The sequence below is a fragment of the Gadus morhua genome, chromosome 16 (assembly GCF_902167405.1).
Source record: "Gadus morhua chromosome 16, gadMor3.0, whole genome shotgun sequence".
In the NCBI taxonomy this organism is placed as follows: domain Eukaryota; kingdom Metazoa; phylum Chordata; class Actinopteri; order Gadiformes; family Gadidae; genus Gadus; species Gadus morhua.
Window position 1 is genome coordinate 27,244,511 of NC_044063.1, and position 19,743 is coordinate 27,264,253.

Genomic DNA, 19,743 nt, shown 5'->3' on the forward strand with positions numbered 1-19,743 from the left:
TCTAGGGATGGGCATTTGATTAAGTTGTCTTAGTCGATCGTCGGGAGAATTAGAGATCAATTAGTCGATTAATCGTTAATATTTTACATTCCAATTTAGTTCCGGCCAGGGCACCGGGACTTTTAACTATACATTTATCACTCCGCTGTTTATGTTCTGCTAGCTAGTGTGTCTGTTGCTTTGCAACAGTTCAGTCCCAGTCACGGATCCATTTATGTTGGCGGTGCCAAATAAATAATTAAATAAACAAACAAATGTTAACTAATTATTGGGGCTTGTAGAACTGTTGTATAAAAGCAATATCACACTCGAGGTCGTGCTGTTGTAGGGAATATCAGCACAGCTGTGATTATCTTCGGCACAATCACAGCAGTGCTGATACAACACACTCCCTCTCGTGTGATATTACTTAAGTATTTATATGCTATATTCAAAATGAAATGAAAATACAAAAGCAGCGTGTTTTCCTCATTGGGATCTTTATTATTAGATGAACAACTCAGTTAAAACAGATCTGTTCAATTGTTATGCGCTACTCTGCTTTAAGCAACGGAGCATGCAGCTCGAAGCCGGTGCTCATAAACATAACTAAAAATAAACAGAACCCTAGTTTCTTCCCAAAATAATAACAATAATAATATAAAAAAAACAATCATGTTATAACTTAACCAACCAGTCTACGGATTTTTGTTCAGAAAGATGAACATGTTGACATGCTCTGGGGTCAGACGCGACCGCAGCCTGGTGACCGTAAGTCCAGCCGCCGAAAACACCCGCTCTGAGGAGACCGACGTTGCCGTGATGCACAAATACCTCTGTGCTAACAAAGCGGGGGAACAACTTTCCACAATCAAGGGGCTCAGAAAGTTCTTTATTTCTGCTACGATGCTAACCTCGCCTTGAGTGGTAGGCCTATAGTGCTCCCCAAGAAGTCATTTTTAAAATCATAATGGTCTCACACCAGACTTCGCCGTGGCCTCCGAAGAGGGCGGAGCCAGGCTGAGCCAAAGTCGGCGCATTTTCCACATAGCCTGCGTTAATAGTCATTTTGTAGTTTTTATAGTTTTTATAGCTTTTTATAGCTTATAGGCGTAAAAAGTTCACCATTCAAAGCAGCATGTTTATTGGAGGAACCGCAAATTTAAATATTGCCCCCGTGTGGTAAAATGTTTAATTGCACACTGCATTAGTTTAATCGATGAAAAATGTACGTAATCGATGAAATTCTTAACGATCAATTAGTCGATCGTCGATCAATCATGCCCATCCCTACTTGTATCATTACTTTTTGTCCCTAGGTAATTATGTTCTATTACAAACTAAGCTTTCTTGGAATCTAGGAATGAAAAATAATTGCCCAGGTTGATGGGGCCTTAGATGTGAGAATATAAAAAATATATACATATATCGTTTATTTTCCTCTTCCATCTGTTTGAGGGGTTGGTAGTACCATTTGTTTTTGTGTACGATCTCGGGGCATAGGCTTCCTACAGAGACGTGTATTTTTGACTCCCTGCTTATAGGGCGGGCAGCTAGCGTATCGTGAGAAAAGATCAGATGTGTGATCATTTATATTTCTGCCTAGAATCGCTAAATTAACCTTTAAGACTTTAAGGACATCCTAGACCTCATAACTGTTAAGGGGATGTAGTGTGAGTGGACACAAATGCTTAACACAGAGTGAGACTGAAACAGCCAGGGACGAGGTACTATCTGTGAAACAACGATCTAGTGATGAATGTCCGGGGATGAAATACTGTGTTCTGATGGAGGATTTCGGCAGGTGCGTCAAGCGCTAGAGATGATGGATGATGAGAGACTGGCCCCCACTAGATGGTAGAAGTGGACGGCGTGACAATAAATAGCCTCCTAGTGATATTTTCCTGCTGGCATGCATTGTGGCGTTGTGGCTAACTGTTGTAATGTAGTCCATGGTAGTAACATTGCAGTGTAATTATCAAGTGTGTTGGTAGAAAACACATATCAAATCATGTCATGCACGTTTGTCCAGTTATTTTGCATTTATAATGACATGAAATTATAATACATAGGCTACCTTCATCAGCTGACTTTCAGTAAGAGCTTTTTGACTTCACATCACACGCCGTAATGGGAGTGAAAATCTGAATTGCTCAATCCTCCTTACAGTAAAAGTAGCCAAACGGTTCATATATTGACCTGCCACTCTTATGTCTGTACCTCACTTTATGTAATCAATCGGTGTGAAATTAAAATATAGACTCAAATTGAAAAAGGCCTTTGCAGCATGTGGATTACATGTGACATATGACAAGGCCTTAAACATCCAAATATGTTTAGTCTGTAAACATTAAGCCTTAAATCTTCTTATTTTCCCCTCATTAAATGACAAAACACCACAAAATGAGTCATGGTTGGCCTGACAAGGACCAAAGAGCCAATAAGACTGGAATGAGATCCAGATCTCAATCGAAGATTGACCCTCAGTATGTGTGTGCTTCTGCATTTGTGTGTGTAAGAGGTCATGCGTTGGAGGACGGCCCCTCTTAGCACAGCCTATATGAGAGAGATCCAGCTGTAAGGATAGCCCAGTCAGCCATGGAGCCAGCTGCCTTACAGATGTGGAGATGGCTAGCGTTTGCTTGCTTCAGCTGGACATGTTTGGGCCAGGTTGCTTCAGTACCGTAAGTCTGCCTGTTTTTCTGTGAGATACTTACTAACTCAGACAGTAAAATGTACTTTGAACGAGCTCCGAACCCTTTCCGAAGGGCAGAAGTCGGTACATACCAACAAGCAACAGTTTTAGGACCATGCTGTTGTTATAACGGCTTATCCTGTTATGTCAGCCACAGCAGTGTGTGTGTGTGTGTGTGTGTGTGTGTGTGTGTGTGGGTGTGTGTGTGTGTGTGTGTGTGTGTGTGTGTGTGTGTGTGTGTGTGTGTGTGTGTGTGTGTGTGTGTGTGTGTGTGTGTGTGTGTGTGTGTGCGCGTGCGCTGTTGCAGGTACTACATAGTGACCATCCCAGCAGTGCTGGAGGCCGGGGCTGGAAGCAGGTTCTGCCTGAGTCTGCTCAGGCCAAATGAGACGCTGCAGATGACTGTCACTCTGATGTCCGAGGACGAGAACATTACGCTGTTTCAGCAAACCTCCGATAAACAGTTTCGCCAATGCATTCTTTTCAAGGTTGTCCCCTCTTTCCTAGACTGATTAAATTGGTTCATTTTTTACAATACCAAATATCAATCTGAATACAAAGCATTGTTGCCTATAATCCTGTGTGTGAGATTTAAAACAGGTTTTGACCTTTGTTTTATCAAACTTTAATCTCAATATTTTTGAAGTTTTCTAATGAAAGAAATTGAAGGTGGATCAGGCTTATTTTGTTGGAGCCTTTGTACCAACCATTATGTTTGTGTAATAAACCATATTTTTTTGGAAAAATATTGAACCAATGCCTAACTTAATTTAATTACGTACAGGTCACAAAATAATAAACAAAACCACTTTTTTTTTCCAGGTTCCAAAAGTGCAGAATTCTGTACAGGAATTGGAGGTTATTCTTCAAGGCCAAGACTTTGTAATGAAAGAAGTGAGGAAAGTGATGATCAAATCTTACAACCCACAGACGTTCATCCAAACGGATAAACCCATCTACCTCCCAGGACAAACTGGTAATTTCAGTTTCATTTGACTGAATCACTCAACATTTAAACGTATTTTAACTAAAATAATTCCATTGCAATCACTGATTATGTCCAATTTATCTAAAACAGTTGGATTTTAAAGAATAAAAAGATGTGTCCAATGTCTAGTCTGCTGTGTGTGAAACTAAATCATTCCCCAGAAGATTTCCTCAGACTTTATCTGTCCTCTCTTCTTGCAGTACATTTCAGAGTGATAACCCTTGACAGCAAACTCAGATCAGTCAACGAGCTGGTGAGTGCAATCTGCTGCAGATGTTAAGTAAAAAGCCATAAAACCGAAATCGGTAAATTGAATGCATCCCAAAATATTTTAATTATTTACTTCATGAACTGTGGCCGGTAGCAAAAGCAAAGAGAAATTAGATGAATGATTCACAAAAAGCATCTTGTGCACTTCAGTCTTGGTCTCATGTTGGGTCAGGCTGGGTAAACAGCTCAATGCTGTTCAAAGGCCCCTGTTACAGTTCTGACCTGGGACAACAGTTCATGAGGGGGATGCTCTACTTACTAAGTCAACAGTTTTTTGCTGAGTTAAAGGACCGCAAACATTTTGGCTGATAGTAAAATCAATGCCAATTGCCTGATGTAGAACAGAAATCCGTTATTGACTTCTACTTATGAGTAATATTTTGTCTTATTAGTGTGGTTGCAAAGCAAACCACACTATTGTAATCATGTGTCTTATTAGTGTGGTTGCAAAGCAAGCCACACTATTGTTATCATGTGTCTGATTATTAGTGTGGTTGCAAAGAAAGCCACATTATTATAATCATGTGTCTTATTAGTGGTTGCAAAGCAAACCACACTATTGTAATCATGTGTCTTATTAATGTGGTGGCAAAGCAAGCCAAATTACTGTTATCCTGTGTCTGATTATTAGTGTGGTTGCAAAGCAAGCCACACTATTATAATCATGTCTTATTAGTGGTTGCAAAGCAAACCACACTATTGTAATCATGTGTCCTATTAGTGTGGTTGCAAAGCAAGCCACATTATTGTTATCATGTGTTTGATTATTAGTGTGGTTGCAAAGCAAGCCACACTATTGTTATTATGTGTCTTGTTAGTGGTTGCAAAGCAAGCCACAATATTATGTCTTAATCTTATGTCTTATTATTATTTTCTTCCTCTCCATTCTCAATAATAACCTACTATGTTTGGATTTGCACCAAACACCTACCAAAAGACGGGCATATACCAATGCAGTGCGTGTCTTCTTTTATAGACCGACCCGTGCAGATTTTTCTTTTTTAATATTTATAATATAAATATTTAACATGGAAAGTGAATTCTAAAATCAACCACTCCAAACCTGAACATTAGCATATTTAGACCGAATGTAAGGAGATCTCCAAAAGGTTTTGACCCGCTATGACCATAGGGGCCGCTATAACTAGTGGTCAAACCTATAAAGCTGTGCGCCGTGCCCTGTTTTTTTTTTAAATCTGAAACCTGGTATTTGGGTCTTATTTGACATTTGGGCCTTATTTGGGAACCATTAGGTCTGTCTGAATAGATTTTGCTGTACCTTGAAAGTTTTGAAAACCTTGAAATAAAATACAACCCAAACTGTAAACCAAAATGACAGACAAATTGGTAAATACCCAGGTGAAAAAATATTATACTTCAGCTACACTTTTGAAAGGATGTACTAAGTCCACTTTTAGTATGTAACTGTATTCTGTACTAATTTCGTTGCATTCAAGTATACCAAAGTGTACTAAGGTATACCTTAGGTACTACTATAGATATACTCCAGTATACTCCAAGTGTAAATAGTATGCTAAAATGGCACAACTTTTGACAACCTTTAAAGGTTGGGTAGGTGATTTGCGAAACGCCAGCAGATTTTGAAAATACACAACTCAAATGGTCCTACCCCCTCTCCTTCAACGCTGACTCTGACTCCACCCATTCCAAGTACCTGGACGCGCAATCATGCACGAGCGCGAACAGAGATGCGCGAGAGCGAGCCAGGCTAGCTTAGGTTTTCGTTTAACAACATGGCACTACATTCAGCTGTAAGTTGCACCCAGTACCGCGGGAAGTAGGAGTGCTGGGGGTGCTGCAACACCCCCTGTCCGAGGCCCTGTCTTATCACAGAAAACGATCATTTCTAAAAACTCCGGCCAAAGTGGAGATTTCTGAAAACGCCGGTTATGTGTTGTCGTGTCAACGGGGAGAAACGGGATTTTAGGTTCTGAACAGTGCTTAATTTGTCCAGTGGGAGCTCCCGGAGCGCTGAGGACGGGGGGGGGGCGATTGTTGACGGGGGGGGGGGGGGGGGGGGGTCCGTAGCGATTGTTGACGGGGGGTGTCCGTAGCGATCGTTTGACCGGGGGGGGGGGCACCAAAGTACCTATTCCCCACGCAATGTTATGTCGTACTTCATTGATTACCGCTACGCAGCGCATTTTTTTTTTATACTGCTCGTGGCGGAGCTGGCGGAGCGCACGTCGGAGCTTCCGGAGCGCGCTCCCTCTTGCTCCCCCTCAAATTAAGCACTGGTTCTGAAGCGTCACATTATGCACCAGGAAATGCTTAACGTCATGTGAGCGCCCGCTGTACCGTATTGGTCCGAATATAAACACAAACCCCATTGTAAGACGACCTATATTTGGAAAAAAGATTTGAAGACCAGATCCGTTTTTTATGAATAAATAAATTGTATTCATTGAAATAATATACGAAAATAAAAAGGCATCGAATGAAACACTGCATTGCCACTAAACAGTGGTGCAAATAGGCCGTACTGATGTGTACACCAAAGACTATTCCTGACACTCCTCTGCCCCGCTGTGTTCGCTCTGGCCGTGGTCGCTCCGAACTGTTTCGGCCCGTGGCAAAGCGAGTCATCCTCGCGCTGTCCAAGGCATTTTGAGACGCAGCATTTATTTAATGCTCATATGACCTAGTGCTGAAAAAAGGTTATATGAAAAAGTGTGAGGGTAGCGGTGGTGCGCTAAACTTGTTCTGTGAGCAGCTGGATGTGAACGATCGATTTTCAACTGTCCGCGCATGCACTGGTGTAATTGAGCTGCGCTGCTATACATCTTTTTTTATCAATGTAACGAGTTGCGAGTCTAGTGCAGGCTGAGTTTTTTTTTTCCCCAGCACCCCCTGCTGAGAATACGTTCTCGCTGCACCGGTTGGACCAGATGTTATAAACATTAAACGGTCACATAAATCATTACTATTTTTAGAAAATGTATGTTTGTTTCATATAATTGTATTGGAAGTCCTGGTTTTCACTAGGGTTGCCGCGGTGTGGACATTTTCACACCGAGTAATACACTCGTCTCCACACCGGTATTACCGAGTATAAACGGTATAAACTTTGAAACTAGGTCAACCGCCACACAAGCATCGGTTTTTAGACCCTTCTCGTCCTTCAGTTGCCGCCAACGTTCGACAGCAGCGCCTAGGATTATTCTTGATTTCAGTTTTTCTCTTTCAGCGTTTTTATTATCAATTACTCCCTGAAAAAGAGTTTTCCTTCTCTTTGCTGGTGGTGGTGGTGGTGGTGGTGGGGATGGTGGCGTCTTGTCTGCCATGGAAATTGTCTTCTACTGCTAGGTCCAAATGTGGATTAACTAGTTCCAGTAGCTACCGCAGGATAACAACAAACAGGAGCTTGCTCTGGGTCACGAGCTCTGGGTCACGAGTACTGCACGAAGGGGTCGCGCGCGGGGCGCGGGGGAGGGGGAGTGCAGTACGACCGTTTGATTGACGTACTTACTGTCCAATGCAACTCGGTGGCAATGGAAATGATTGGCTGGAGTTTTTCGAGCCCTGCCCGTTCCACAGATGATTGACTTGTTTAATTTTCATGTCAGTACTTCTAACTCAGTGGCTGTAAGCGGGTTATGATAAGGATTTCAAGTAATTTTGCAAAAATGGCCAAAAAAGCAAATCACCTATACAACCTTTAAGTGTACTGAAGTACACTAGTGAAAAGTATGATTTCTAGCATTTGAAACACACTTGCAGTACAATAGCATTATATTACCAGTGTGTTTGAAATATACTTAAAAAGGCATTATGGTTCAATTGATAGTAGTATATAAGTCTATTTTGAACACACTATTATCATACCTCTGTCATATTTCAAATTAAATTCAAATACACTTTCTGACTATATTTAGTACTTTTTAAGTCTGCCATTATGTTAATTAAAATGTATTTAGCTGTCAAGCGATTAAAATATTTAATTGTGATTAATCGCAACAATGTCATAGTTAACTCTAATTAATAGCGATTAATCGCAAATTATTTTTCTATGCTAAATATCCCTTGATTTTTTTGTCCCATAATTCTTCTCATTTTAATTCTCTTATCAACATGGTGAAGTGCATCGGCTTGCCTTGTGCAAATGATTTTTTATTGATAACAACATTGGCATATACAGTGATCAAAACAGGACGATACAAAAAAAGAGCCTATAGTGCAATTAAACGACTGCTTTGAACAAATGTCATTTGAACATAGCAGTCAGGCTACTGCTTCTTTGTTTTGAGCCAAAGAAAAAAAAAATATATATATATATTTTATTTTTTTATAAAATAATTGCGTTAATCACGCGATAAAAAATTTAACGCCGTTAAATTTGGTTTGCGTTAACGTCGTTAATAACGCGTTTAACTGACAGCTCTATTTATAGTACATTTCTATCACAATTGCAGCATCAAAGGCATGCACTTTAAGTACAATGTTATTATACTCTAATGAGGAGCAGAAGTGTATATTGAGTGTATTTGATCACTGCTTATACTACATAATAGAAGTGTATTTTTAACACACTATTATCATTCCTCTGTCATATTTCTAATTAAATTCAAGTACACTTTCTGACTATATTTAGTACTTTTAAAGTGTGAAATTATGTAAATAAAAATGCATTTATTATGTATTTATAGTAAATTTGTGTCACAATTTAAGCATCAAAGGCATGTACTTTAAGTATAATGTTATAATACTATAATGTAGAGTGGAAGTGTATATGAAGTGTATTTTATCACTAACTTATCATACCTCTATAATACTTCAAATTAAATTCAAATAATAATAATAATATCTTTATTTTATATTGCGCTTTTCAGATACCCAAAGTCGCAGATTACAAAGTCATAGAGGGGGGGGGGGGGGTGTTACAGACAGGGGGACAGTACAAGCAGGACACATTTACATTTACAGGCAAAGAAGGGGGGGGGGGGTATTACAGACAGGGGGGGGCAACACAAGCATACACAGCGCAGGCAGAAAAAAACAGGCAGAAAATAACAGAGTTATTGAGATATAACAGGGGGTAGAAGTGTAGGCAGTTGGGTAATGGTGGCTAGGGATAGGGAAGATCATAGGCTTGGGTGAAGAGGTATGTTTTGAGGCGGGACTTGAATGTTGTGAGTGAGGGAGAGTGGCGAACAGATTGGGGGAGGGAATTCCAGAGTCGGGGTGCTGTGCGTGAGAATGCTCTGTCGCCAAAAGTTTTTAATCGGGATGTTGGTGTAGTCAGGGTGAGAGTGGAGGAGGAACGGGTGGCTCGGAAGGGGCGGTGGGGGAGGAGGAGGTCAGACAGGTAGGGGGGGGCTAGGTGTTGAAGAGCTTTGAAGGTGAGGAGGAGTATTTTGAAGTTGATGCGCTGCTTGATGGGGAGCCAGTGGAGAGAGTGGAGAACGGGAGTGATGTGTTCATGGGACCGGGTGTGGGTGAGGAGGCGGGCAGCAGAGTTTTGGACCATTTGGAGTCTATGGAGGGAATGGGAGGAGATGCCAGTAAGGAGGGAGTTGCAGTAGTCGAGGTGAGAGGAGATGAAGGCATGGATGAGGGATTCAGCAGCAGGGGGGGGGAGGCAGTGTCTGATTTTGGCGATGCGGCGGAGGTGGAAATATGAGGTCTTGACGATGTGGCTGACATGGGGAGTGAAGGTAAGGGTGGGGTCCATGATGACACCGAGATTGCGTACCAGGGTGGAGGGGGTGATGGTTGAGGAGTCGATGGTGAGTGAAATGGGACCAGTTTTATTGAGAGTGGATTTGGTGCCAATGAGGAGGAGCTCAGTTTTGTCACTGTTCAGTTTGAGGAAGTTGTGAGTTAGCCAAGTTTTTATTGTGGAGATGCAAGTTTCGATGTGGGTGAGGGGAGGATTTTGGGGGGATTTGGTGGTGACGTATATCTGGGTGTCATCGGCGTAGCAGTGGAAGTCCAGGGTGAGTTGGCGGAGGATGTGACCAAGGGGGTAGAGGTAGCAGATGAAGAGGAGGGGGCCGAGGACTGATCCCTGGGGGACCCCCTGCGTAACTGGGGAGAGGGTGGATGAGTGACCGGAGAGGGAGATGAACTGTTGCCTGTTTGTGAGGTATGATGTGAGCCAGTCAAGTGCAGAGCCCTCAACACCCAGTTGGCGCAGCCTTTGTAGGAGGATGGAATGGTTTATAGTGTCAAAGGCTGCGCTGAGGTCTAGTAGTAACAGGATGTTGAGGGCACCGGAGTCTGCAGAGGTGAGGAGATCATTGAGTACTTTGACCAGGGCTGTTTCGGTGCTGTGAAGTGGACGGAAAGCAGATTGGAGGGGTTCGTAGAGGTTGTTTGACTGGAGGTGGGTGTGGAGTTGGGCGGCGACAATGCGCTCAAGTGTTTTGGAGAGGAACGGCAGGTTGGAGATGGGGCGGTAATTGGAGAGGTTGGCGGGGTCGAGGGTGGGTTTTTTGAGGATGGGGGTGATGGAGGCCAGTTTGTAAATGGAAGGAACATGGCCAAGGGATAGAGACTGATTGAAGAGGGTGGTGAGATGGGGGATGAGAGCAGGGAGGCAGGCCTTGGTTAGGGTCGTTGGGAGGGGGTCAAGAGAGCAGGTGGTGGTTTTAGAGGCAGTGATGATGTCTAAGATGTGAGAGGAGTCAACAGGGGAAAAGGCGGTGAGGGGAGGGGAGGTCAGGGAGAGGGGGGGGGTCAGGGGTGGGGGGGGTGATAGAGTTGATGGCGACGGCAGTCAGGGAGCTGTTGATTTTGGAGATTTTGTCATTGAAGGCAAGAAGGAAAGAGTTGCAGAGGTCAGGGGAGGAGGGTGGTGTGGTGTCCAGTGGCTGGAGCAGCTTGTTGACGGTGGCGAACAGGGTGCGGGGGTTCCGGTGAGAGCTGTTGATGAGGGTGGAGAGGTGGGCAGATTTGGCGGCTTGGAGAGCATCACGGTAGGAGGAGATGTGTTGCTTGTAGGCTTCGGCGTGGACAGTGAGGCGGATTTTTTTGAGGAGTCGTTCCAGTTGGCGGCCCGTCTGCTTCATGGTGCGGAGTTCAGGGGTGTACCAGGGGGCAGGGTTGGTGTATGAGACAGAGGAAGTTTTCCAGGGGGCAAGAGAATCGAGGGAGTCGGAGAGGGTGGTGTTTAGCATGGCAGCATAGTCATCGGGGGAAGAGGGGGCGGAGTCAGGGGGGAAAGCAGAGGATATGAGCTGGGAGAGCGTGAGGGGGTTGACTGACTTGATGTTGCGGTAGGTAATGGTGCGTTTTATGGGGTTGTGGGAGGAGGGTAGGGGGGCGGAGAAAAGGATGCAGAGATGATCAGAGAGTGAGAAGGGGAGGGGGTGGGGGTTGGATATGGGTAGGAGAGAGGAACAAACTAAGTCCAGAGTGTGGCCTTTGGTATGGGTGGGGAAGTCGATGTATTGGGTGAGGTGGAAGCAGTCCAGGAGAGAGAGGAAGTCAGACGTCAGTGGGGCGTTAGGGCAGTCAATGTGGATGTTGAAATCACCAGTGAGTAGGAGGCGGGAAGAGAGAGAGGATGCGATGGTGAGGAGGTCAGACATGTCAGTGAGAAAAGAGGGGTGGGGCTTTGGGGGACGATAGATTAGAATGGCGGTGATAGAATTGGGGAGGGAGAGAGCGAGGTATTCAAATGATGAGATGGATGGAAGGTTGAGGTTCAGTTCAGTGATGGATGTAGATTTTTTGTGTATGACAGCAAGACCTCCCCCACGCCCGGTGAGACGGGGTTTAGCAGTGTAACTGTAGTTGGATGGAGTGGCTTGGTTGAGAGCGTAGAAGTCCAGGGGCTGTTGCCATGTTTCACAGAGGAAAAGCAGGTCGATGTTGTTGTCGAGTAGCAGTTCAAGTATAATAGGTGATTTGTTGGAGAGGGAACGGCAGTTCAGCAGTGCAAGGGAGATGGATGGGGGCGCAGGGGTGGGGTGGCGGAGGTTGCTGAGGTTGGCAGTGCGGCTGGTGGGGGCGACGGGGGGGCGAAGACTAGTCCAGAGTGAGGGGATAGGTGAGCCATCTTTGGAGTGTTGGTTGTGAGAGAGCCCAGAGCGCCGGTGGATGTAACGGGGCCAGCGAAGGATCCCAGCTGAGCTAGCTGCAGAGGCAGCAGCAGCTGGGAGACGGTAGTTGTGGTTGAGGAGGTGAAGGTCAGCAGCAGTGTAGGTGAGTGGACGAGAAGTTGGTGGCGTAGTGGTAGTCTGTCCAAAGAGGAGATGTAACGTAGCAGCAAATGAGAATAATCCGTTTAGTAAACTGGCGGTGGCTAGAAGCTGGTTAGCTAGAAGCTGGTGGGCATGGAGTTGAGGGAAAGCGGCAGTGGACCGGGTGTTGAAGTTGGTGGAGTGGGTGGCGTTGGTTGCCCCAGACCGTGTCTGCACGGCAGGTAGGACCCGCAATGCCATGGCGGGCCTCAGCAGGCTGTAGCAGGTGAGCTGAGAGGGAGTGGAGGCTCCCTCCAGGAACGCCAGCAAGATAGCCAGACAACCGAGCCCAGATCACGCAGTCCACACACTCGAAGCCGGGAGAAAACAGATGAGTCCAGTGATGAGGTGAGTCCGGAGATGGAGAAAGTTAATCCAGCTGCTAGCTAGCTGGCTAACGCAGTAGATGGTCCAGGAGTGAGGGAGGAGAAGAGTGAAAAACGGGTGCAGCAATGACCGATGAAGTTGAAGGAATACGGATATGTAGACGGATATGTAGACGGGAACAAAACAAAACACTAGAAACGACTAACGACTAACAAAACACGAACGATTGGGACAGAAGCGGCAGTCAACAAACTAGACGCCAGCGTTGCTTTAGCCCAAATCAATCATTCACAACAGCTAACAGCTAACTTACGGATCCCGAGTTGTTGTTACACCAATTCATGGCGCGGCGGGGATCATTCCGGGAGCAGCTCCGGCACTCAAGATGACTTGCAATCCACATTGTGTCGTTAGTCCGTAATACACATTCTGACTATATTTAGTACTTTTTAAGTGTGCCATTATTGTTAGGGTAGCGTTAGCTGCTGGACCCAAGAGCAGAACACAGAGACAGGACAGGAGTTGGAGTGACGGTGAACAGGTTTATTTAGTTCAGCTAGGAGTGAAGCAGGAGGTTGGTTGGAGTGGGGCGTATCGGGCTGGAGGGAGTGAAGACTGCAGGCTGGAGGTGACGATCCAAAAACTATAGGTGAGAGAAAACAAAGGTGAGGCACGAGAATTCCACAAGAGAGAACACTAGAGAGATACACTGGAGCCAGGAACGAGTAACTACCACGGTAACACGAAGTACGATCAGGCGATGACTGCAGGGAAACCAGGTGTATTTGTAGGGGAGTTGATGAGACGATGCAGGCCAGGTGTGAGCAGTTGAGTATTACTAAGTGTACTTTTCAGAATCACACTGAATGACAACTATAAGTTTTTGCAATTTAGTATACTTTTTCTAAGTACACTGAAATACAGCTTAAAATTAACTTGCATTAAAGTGAACTGTAAGGAAGTATACTTAAATACACTACTAATAAAGGGAAATGTAAGTATACTTTAATAAAGCATTTTAATAGTGTATTACAAAGGACTTGAAACAAAGTGTACTTTTCAGAAGTACACTAAAATACCACTTTAAGTATGTGCAACTTAGTATACTTTTGCTAAGTATACTGAAATACAGCTTAAAATTAACTTCAATTAAAGTGAACTTTACGGAAGCATACTTGAAATTAAATTACACTTTAAAAAAGTATTTTAATAGTGAATTCCAAAATACTTGAAAATGAGTGTACTTTTCAGAAGTACACTTAGGTACAAATTACAATACACTTACAATAAATTACACTTTTTATAAGTACACTAAATGACCACTATAAGTATTTGCAATTTAGTATACTTTTTCTAAGTACACTTGGGTACAATTTAAATAAACTTAAAATAAAGTATACTTTTTACAAGTACAAAGCAATACCACTTTAAGTATTGCAGAATTTGTATACTTATTTTTAAGTACGTTAAAGTTGAATTTAATGACCTATGATCTATTGTGAAGTACACTTTTTAAAAGTATATGTTAAGTATACTTTAAATTAAGCACAAAAAGTAAAAGTATACTTGTACTAACTTTTGTATAATTTAATTATACTTGTAATACACTAAAGTATACTACTTTTTCACCTGGGTATACTCCTTACATTGTTAATATGTTAGACATGGCAGGGTAATTGCCAATTTATGAAGAAATATGATTATGCAAATGAGCCAAGATTGTTCAACCAATCCAAAGTGAGTTTCAGAGAACCCCAGAGGCCTAAAATCCTTCTTTTTTTTTGAAGGGCCTAAGTCCTCCTAAAGACCTCGTTAGGTAATGTGGAATGTTTGTTTTGTTAGCTAAGAAAATGGCTTCACAAGGTCAACTTAAAAGTCAATGGGGGAAAAAACACTGACTTCAACCAATCCGAAGGCAAACAACTCAGGGTAGTTCAAGTTGGTACACTTATAAAAAACGTGGGAAAGCAGGTCTTCGAAAAGTAAAGGAACTCTTCAGTGACAGGGGGCGCCATAACTCAAAAACAAAACAAAAACGCCCCATTGTTCGATCAATCACAAGTCTGCTTTAAAGCGGCCCAGGGACTTGAAGCTCGGTGTGCTCGCTAAAGTTATTTTCTGTATTATTATTTTGACGATGGATAACAGCGCTGGCCTACACCCCTTAACATTACCTCCACCTGTTTGGGTCGTTGAGTCATCTAATTTTTAATTAGCAAATGATGTTATGAAAGTTGTGGTTATTTAATTAGAATAAAATCGACATATAACCTGAATAATCGTTACAATATGTTACAGATATACTAATGAGGCTTGGCTCTTTCTTCTTCAACACATTTATTTCCTGTTGGAAATATAAACAGTCTACATTAGAGATGTGCTCTCTTTAGCGTAGCATACATTCATTAGCAATACTTTGTGTACTGTCCTACTTCGGCGCTACTGGCCCATATAATCTTATCTAATACATCTCCAAAACACATGCTCTCAATAACAATACCCTTTATAATACACATTAATCTTATACACTTGCAATAGACCTGCTACTCTTAGCACAATACTCAGTATCTCTTCTACAGTTAATAGTCTAACTAACCATGCTGGGCACCCAAATACATGTTCACTTTACTATTACAGGGCCCACAGGTAAGTATTAGCATGTACCCTCAGCTATTTTAAGTGTAGAATTACCACTTTAAACATACTGTAAGTAAAGGTAAACATAAATGCATAAACCCAAATGACCTAGAACATTAAAATAACATTACTTCAGACTGAATCACTGTATAACCTGGTCTTATTAATCACTATTTATTATTACTGCTTTCTTGTTGTTAAACCTTTATGAACTACACATATGCACTGCCTTAGCCTAATGTAACTCTTCCTTAACCCACAGTCAGCACCTGTTTATTCTGTCTGCCATCACTCTCGGCCCCCACCCACACATAGCCAAAAACAGTTATTACACTAACCATAACCCCACACAGGACGTGACTAGCTTATTTATTTAGCCGCATCATCGCTATCGGCGCCCGCAATCTTAAACACTGGCTCGTCCACATACAAAATCAACTACACCCTTAGCCACGGTCAACTTCAATGTTCCCTATTAATGTAACAGGGCAAAGTCTATGCTGTACTAAACATTTCGCTAGTGTGTATTACAACATACCTGTTGGAAATATAAACAGTTTAAATTAGAGATGCGCTCTCTTTAGCATAGCATACACTCATTAGCGATACTTCTTGTACTGTCCTAATTCGGTGCTACTGGTGTCAGTCACCGATGCCTAGCCACCTGTAACGCCTCGTGCCCACTGCACCGTCAGTCAACGGACGTGGGAAGGCGTGGCTGACGGATGGGGGAGTAGTCTTTGCAGAGGCATCCGTCAGCCAATGAAATCGCTTCGCCGGGTTCTTCCCGCTTCTTCCTGCTTGGTGCGATGCAAGATTACCCGCTTTCCCGCTTTCCAGTATCGTCAGAGCCCGAGTCGCGTCACAGTGCTTAAATTTGCATACGCGATCTGATTGGATGACGGAACCGTCGCTGCCGAAAAAGTTGAACATTTTTCAACTTTCTGTGACGGTGGCGAACGCTCCAACTGAACGGACGGATCCACAATGCATTGCGCGTCCGTCCCCATTCAAAGTCAATGGGCAACGGTCAACTGACGGAGGTAGTGGGCACGGGGCGTAAGGCCTAGAGCGTCCTCTGCTGGTGAATACGAGTTCGTTCAGCCAATAATGTAACCCCTTTCAAAATACCTTGTGATAAGACAGAACCTGTGTTTAGCTTGTTGAATTTGGCATAAATATTGAAGGGGGGGGGGGAATAATCCTATGTCTTTTAATACACAGTGCCACGTAAACATAAAACTTGAATCCTTTAATTCTTCCGTGAACATAATTTCAAACCCCAATGGGCCAGCGCTGCTATGCGACATCATCAAACGAAGACTGTTATCATTTTGTTAAATATTAATTTATAAGTTTTAAAAGACATTACTCCATATTAACAATGTTTTATTCATTACTTTTCAATGGTTAAATCTTATTAAATATATTGTAATATTTTTTTTCAGATTTGACCAAAGTCTGTTTGTCATTATATTGTCATTGTCATTGTCATTATTGTCATTACTGAATAAAAACAAGCCATACAGAGCGGCGTTAGACTCGCCAGCATCCCCGTTACTAGGCAACTGTATGATCTGGATGATCACCTCTGGCCAACCTCTCATCAGCTCCCTCTCTGACTTCACCCCAGTAAAAGAACAGACCGTTTCAGAACTCATCCGCAAAGCCAAAACCACCACCAGTCAGCTCGATCCTCTTCCCACCTCCCTTGTCAAAGCATGCCTTCCGTCCATCTCCCCCATGATCACCAACATAATTAACTCCTCCCTCACTACTGGTACTGTACCCCCCACTCTCAAGCTGGCTGCCATCACTCCCATCCTGAAAAAACCTGGTGCTGACCCAACTGACCTTAACCATTACCAGCCCATCTCCAATCTCCCTTTCATCTCCAAAACACTTGAAAGGGTGGTTGCCGCACAACTACAGTCCCACCTTGACACAAACAATCTCCACGAACCGTTCCAATCTGGCTTCCGTCCAAAACACAGCACTGAAACAGCCCTAGTCAAAATCACCAACGACCTCCTCCTTGCAGCCGACTCTGGATTACTCACCATTCTCATCCTCCTCGATCTCAGCGCAGCATTCGACACCATCTCCCACCCTCTGCTCCTGGACCGCCTGGCTGGCATTGGGATCACTGGTGCTGCACTCTCCTGGTTTACATCCTACCTCACCGGCCGTCAACAATTTGTTCAACCAAGCAACCACAAGTCTGGGTGTTCAGGTGTCTCACTGGGTGTCCCCCAGGGTTCAGTCTTGGGTCCACTCCTGTTCACCACTTACCTCCTCCCGCTGGGCACACTCCTCCGTCACCATGGGGTCCATTTTCACTGCTACGCTGACGACACACAGGTCTACATCTCCACCAAACCCACCGCTGCCATCCCCCCCACCTCCCTCATCACGTGCCTGGAAGAGATCCGGAGCTGGTTGAGCAGGAACTTCCTGAAACTCAATGGAAACAAGACCGAGGCCCTGCTCATAGGATCCAAATCCACCCTCACTAAATCACAACACACCCCAGCTCTACTCATAATGATCGATGGATTCCCAGTACCCTTCTCCTCCAAAGTCAAGAGCCTCGGCGTCATCCTGGACAACACCCTCTCATTCGCACCCCATATTCACAACATCACCACAAGTTCACTAATCTGTCACATCACGCATAGACTACTGCAACGCCCTCCTCACCGGACTCCCCACCATACTCATCAACAGACTGCAGATCATTCAGAACTCAGCCGCCCGGATCATCACCCGCTCCAAATCATCTGACCACATCACCCCTGTCCTCATCCAACTTCACTGGCTCCCAGTACACTACCGCATCCAATACAAAACCCTACTCCTCACCTACAAAGCTCTCCACAACCTAGCCCCCAGTTACCTCTGCGACCTCCTCCAAGAATACACTCCCTCCCGCTCCCTCCGCTCAACCTCTGCTGGACTACTATGTATCCCCACATCACGACTCACTACAATGGGTGCCCGGTCATTCAGCTGTTCAGCACCCAGGCTCTGGAACTCCCTCCCCCCACACACAACAGTCAGACACCATTACAACCTTCAAGTCACAACTCAAAACTCACCTGTTCAAACTCGCACACGTCTAACCGATCACTGTTTTGATTGTTTGTTTGTTTTGTTTTGTCTTTTTTTTGTTTTATTTATTTTTATTTATTATGTTTATTTATTTATTTATTTTTTCCACAATGTCTTTTTTTAATTTATTTTTTTAAACGATTTATGATGACTATATGCTCTGTAAGGTGACCTTAGGTGTCTTGAAAGGCGCCTCTAAATTAAATGTATTATTATTATTATTATTATTATTATTATTATTATTATTATTATTATTATTATATTGTCATTAAACTATATCCATATCATTAAAAACGTTATATACAGAACTGGAAAAAAAGGTAATATCAATCATCAATGGATATCTTTTTTTTTTTACAGTACAAGAACATTTTAATCAAGGTAAGATTGCATAAATACCCTACATATATACACAGTTCTTAGATCATCATCTGATAAATCAATCTGATATATTACTTAACTTTTGTTAACAAGGGGCCTCTTTCTGTATTTTAAATAATACGTTGGTTATTTTCCTTAACAATGCTCCTTGAAAGGGACGATGCCTTTCCGTTATAGACATAAATAAAGTGATTCTCACCAAGCATATTTACATGTGTATATATTTACCTAAATAGTATGGCACAAACCGGATTGGACAGTGGTTGAATCAGGCACCGAACGGAACATTACTGCAGCTTTCTTACAAATTGAACTCTGAGGCACCTGTTGGAACATACCGGATTGAGTTGTGGAATGTGGACGACGAAGTCCAATTTTCACAAAGCTTTGAGGTGGAGAAATATGGTAAGTTCTGTTCCTTTCCTTACGTTAATGTATGCATGGTACTGCCAGGCATGAGAATGACCAACAGCCATGTTCTGCCTCCTAGTACTGCCAAAGTTTGACGTGAAGGTGACGGCGCCTAAAGAAATAAGTGTTGCTCAAGAGGACATAACAGCAGAAGTGTGCTCAACGTAAGAATCTCGAGTACAATAGTGATTATTCATTGTGGTACGATCTTAGCTCATATTTAAGGTGATATGATCAGTGTTTTTGATTAATAATAGATGTTTTGTGCTAAGATGTGATGTGATATGATCCAATAACATGGCATCAAGACATGATGTTCTGACTACAACAAAGAGGTTCCATAAGCAATTATTTTCCTCCATCCAGCTACACATACAAACAACCTGTGCCAGGCACCGCTTCGATGCATATCTGCCGACCTCTGGATCATTATGTCATGATTCCAGTGAGGTTATCGCCCAACCACCCAGAGGGAGAACCTGAGTTTGTTGTCCCTTGCCACAAAGAGACTAAACAGGTAGGGTAGCAGCAGACCCTCTATAAGTCATCCACACACCAAAGAGCTCAAACAGAAGCTGAACCTTCTTGCAATTGCTATTGAAATTGATTATTTTAAAAGATCAAGGTCAAAATCGACAGTTAAACGTTGGAACAATGAGAAAATCAAACACTAGGAATGCTGGTTCGTTCGTTTGATGATGTCGCATAGCAGCGCTGGCCCATTGGGGTTTGAATCT

The 19,743-nt window shown here is 43.3% G+C and overlaps 1 protein-coding gene across 1 annotated transcript in view; it reads left to right on the forward strand.

Moving 5' to 3' along the window:
* The first annotated feature begins 2,516 nt into the window (after window positions 1–2,516).
* LOC115560909 (alpha-2-macroglobulin) overlaps window positions 2,517–19,743 on the forward strand; it is an 86,887-nt gene continuing 69,660 nt past the window's right edge. Inside the window, exons 1-8 of the mRNA XM_030380563.1 lie at window positions 2,517–2,663; window positions 2,982–3,162; window positions 3,497–3,650; window positions 3,863–3,915; window positions 18,575–18,595; window positions 18,832–19,000; window positions 19,086–19,170; window positions 19,373–19,523. Of these exons, the coding sequence (XP_030236423.1) occupies window positions 2,578–2,663; window positions 2,982–3,162; window positions 3,497–3,650; window positions 3,863–3,915; window positions 18,575–18,595; window positions 18,832–19,000; window positions 19,086–19,170; window positions 19,373–19,523 (900 nt within the window). The 5' untranslated portion in view covers window positions 2,517–2,577. The remainder of the gene's footprint in view (window positions 2,664–2,981; window positions 3,163–3,496; window positions 3,651–3,862; window positions 3,916–18,574; window positions 18,596–18,831; window positions 19,001–19,085; window positions 19,171–19,372; window positions 19,524–19,743) is intronic.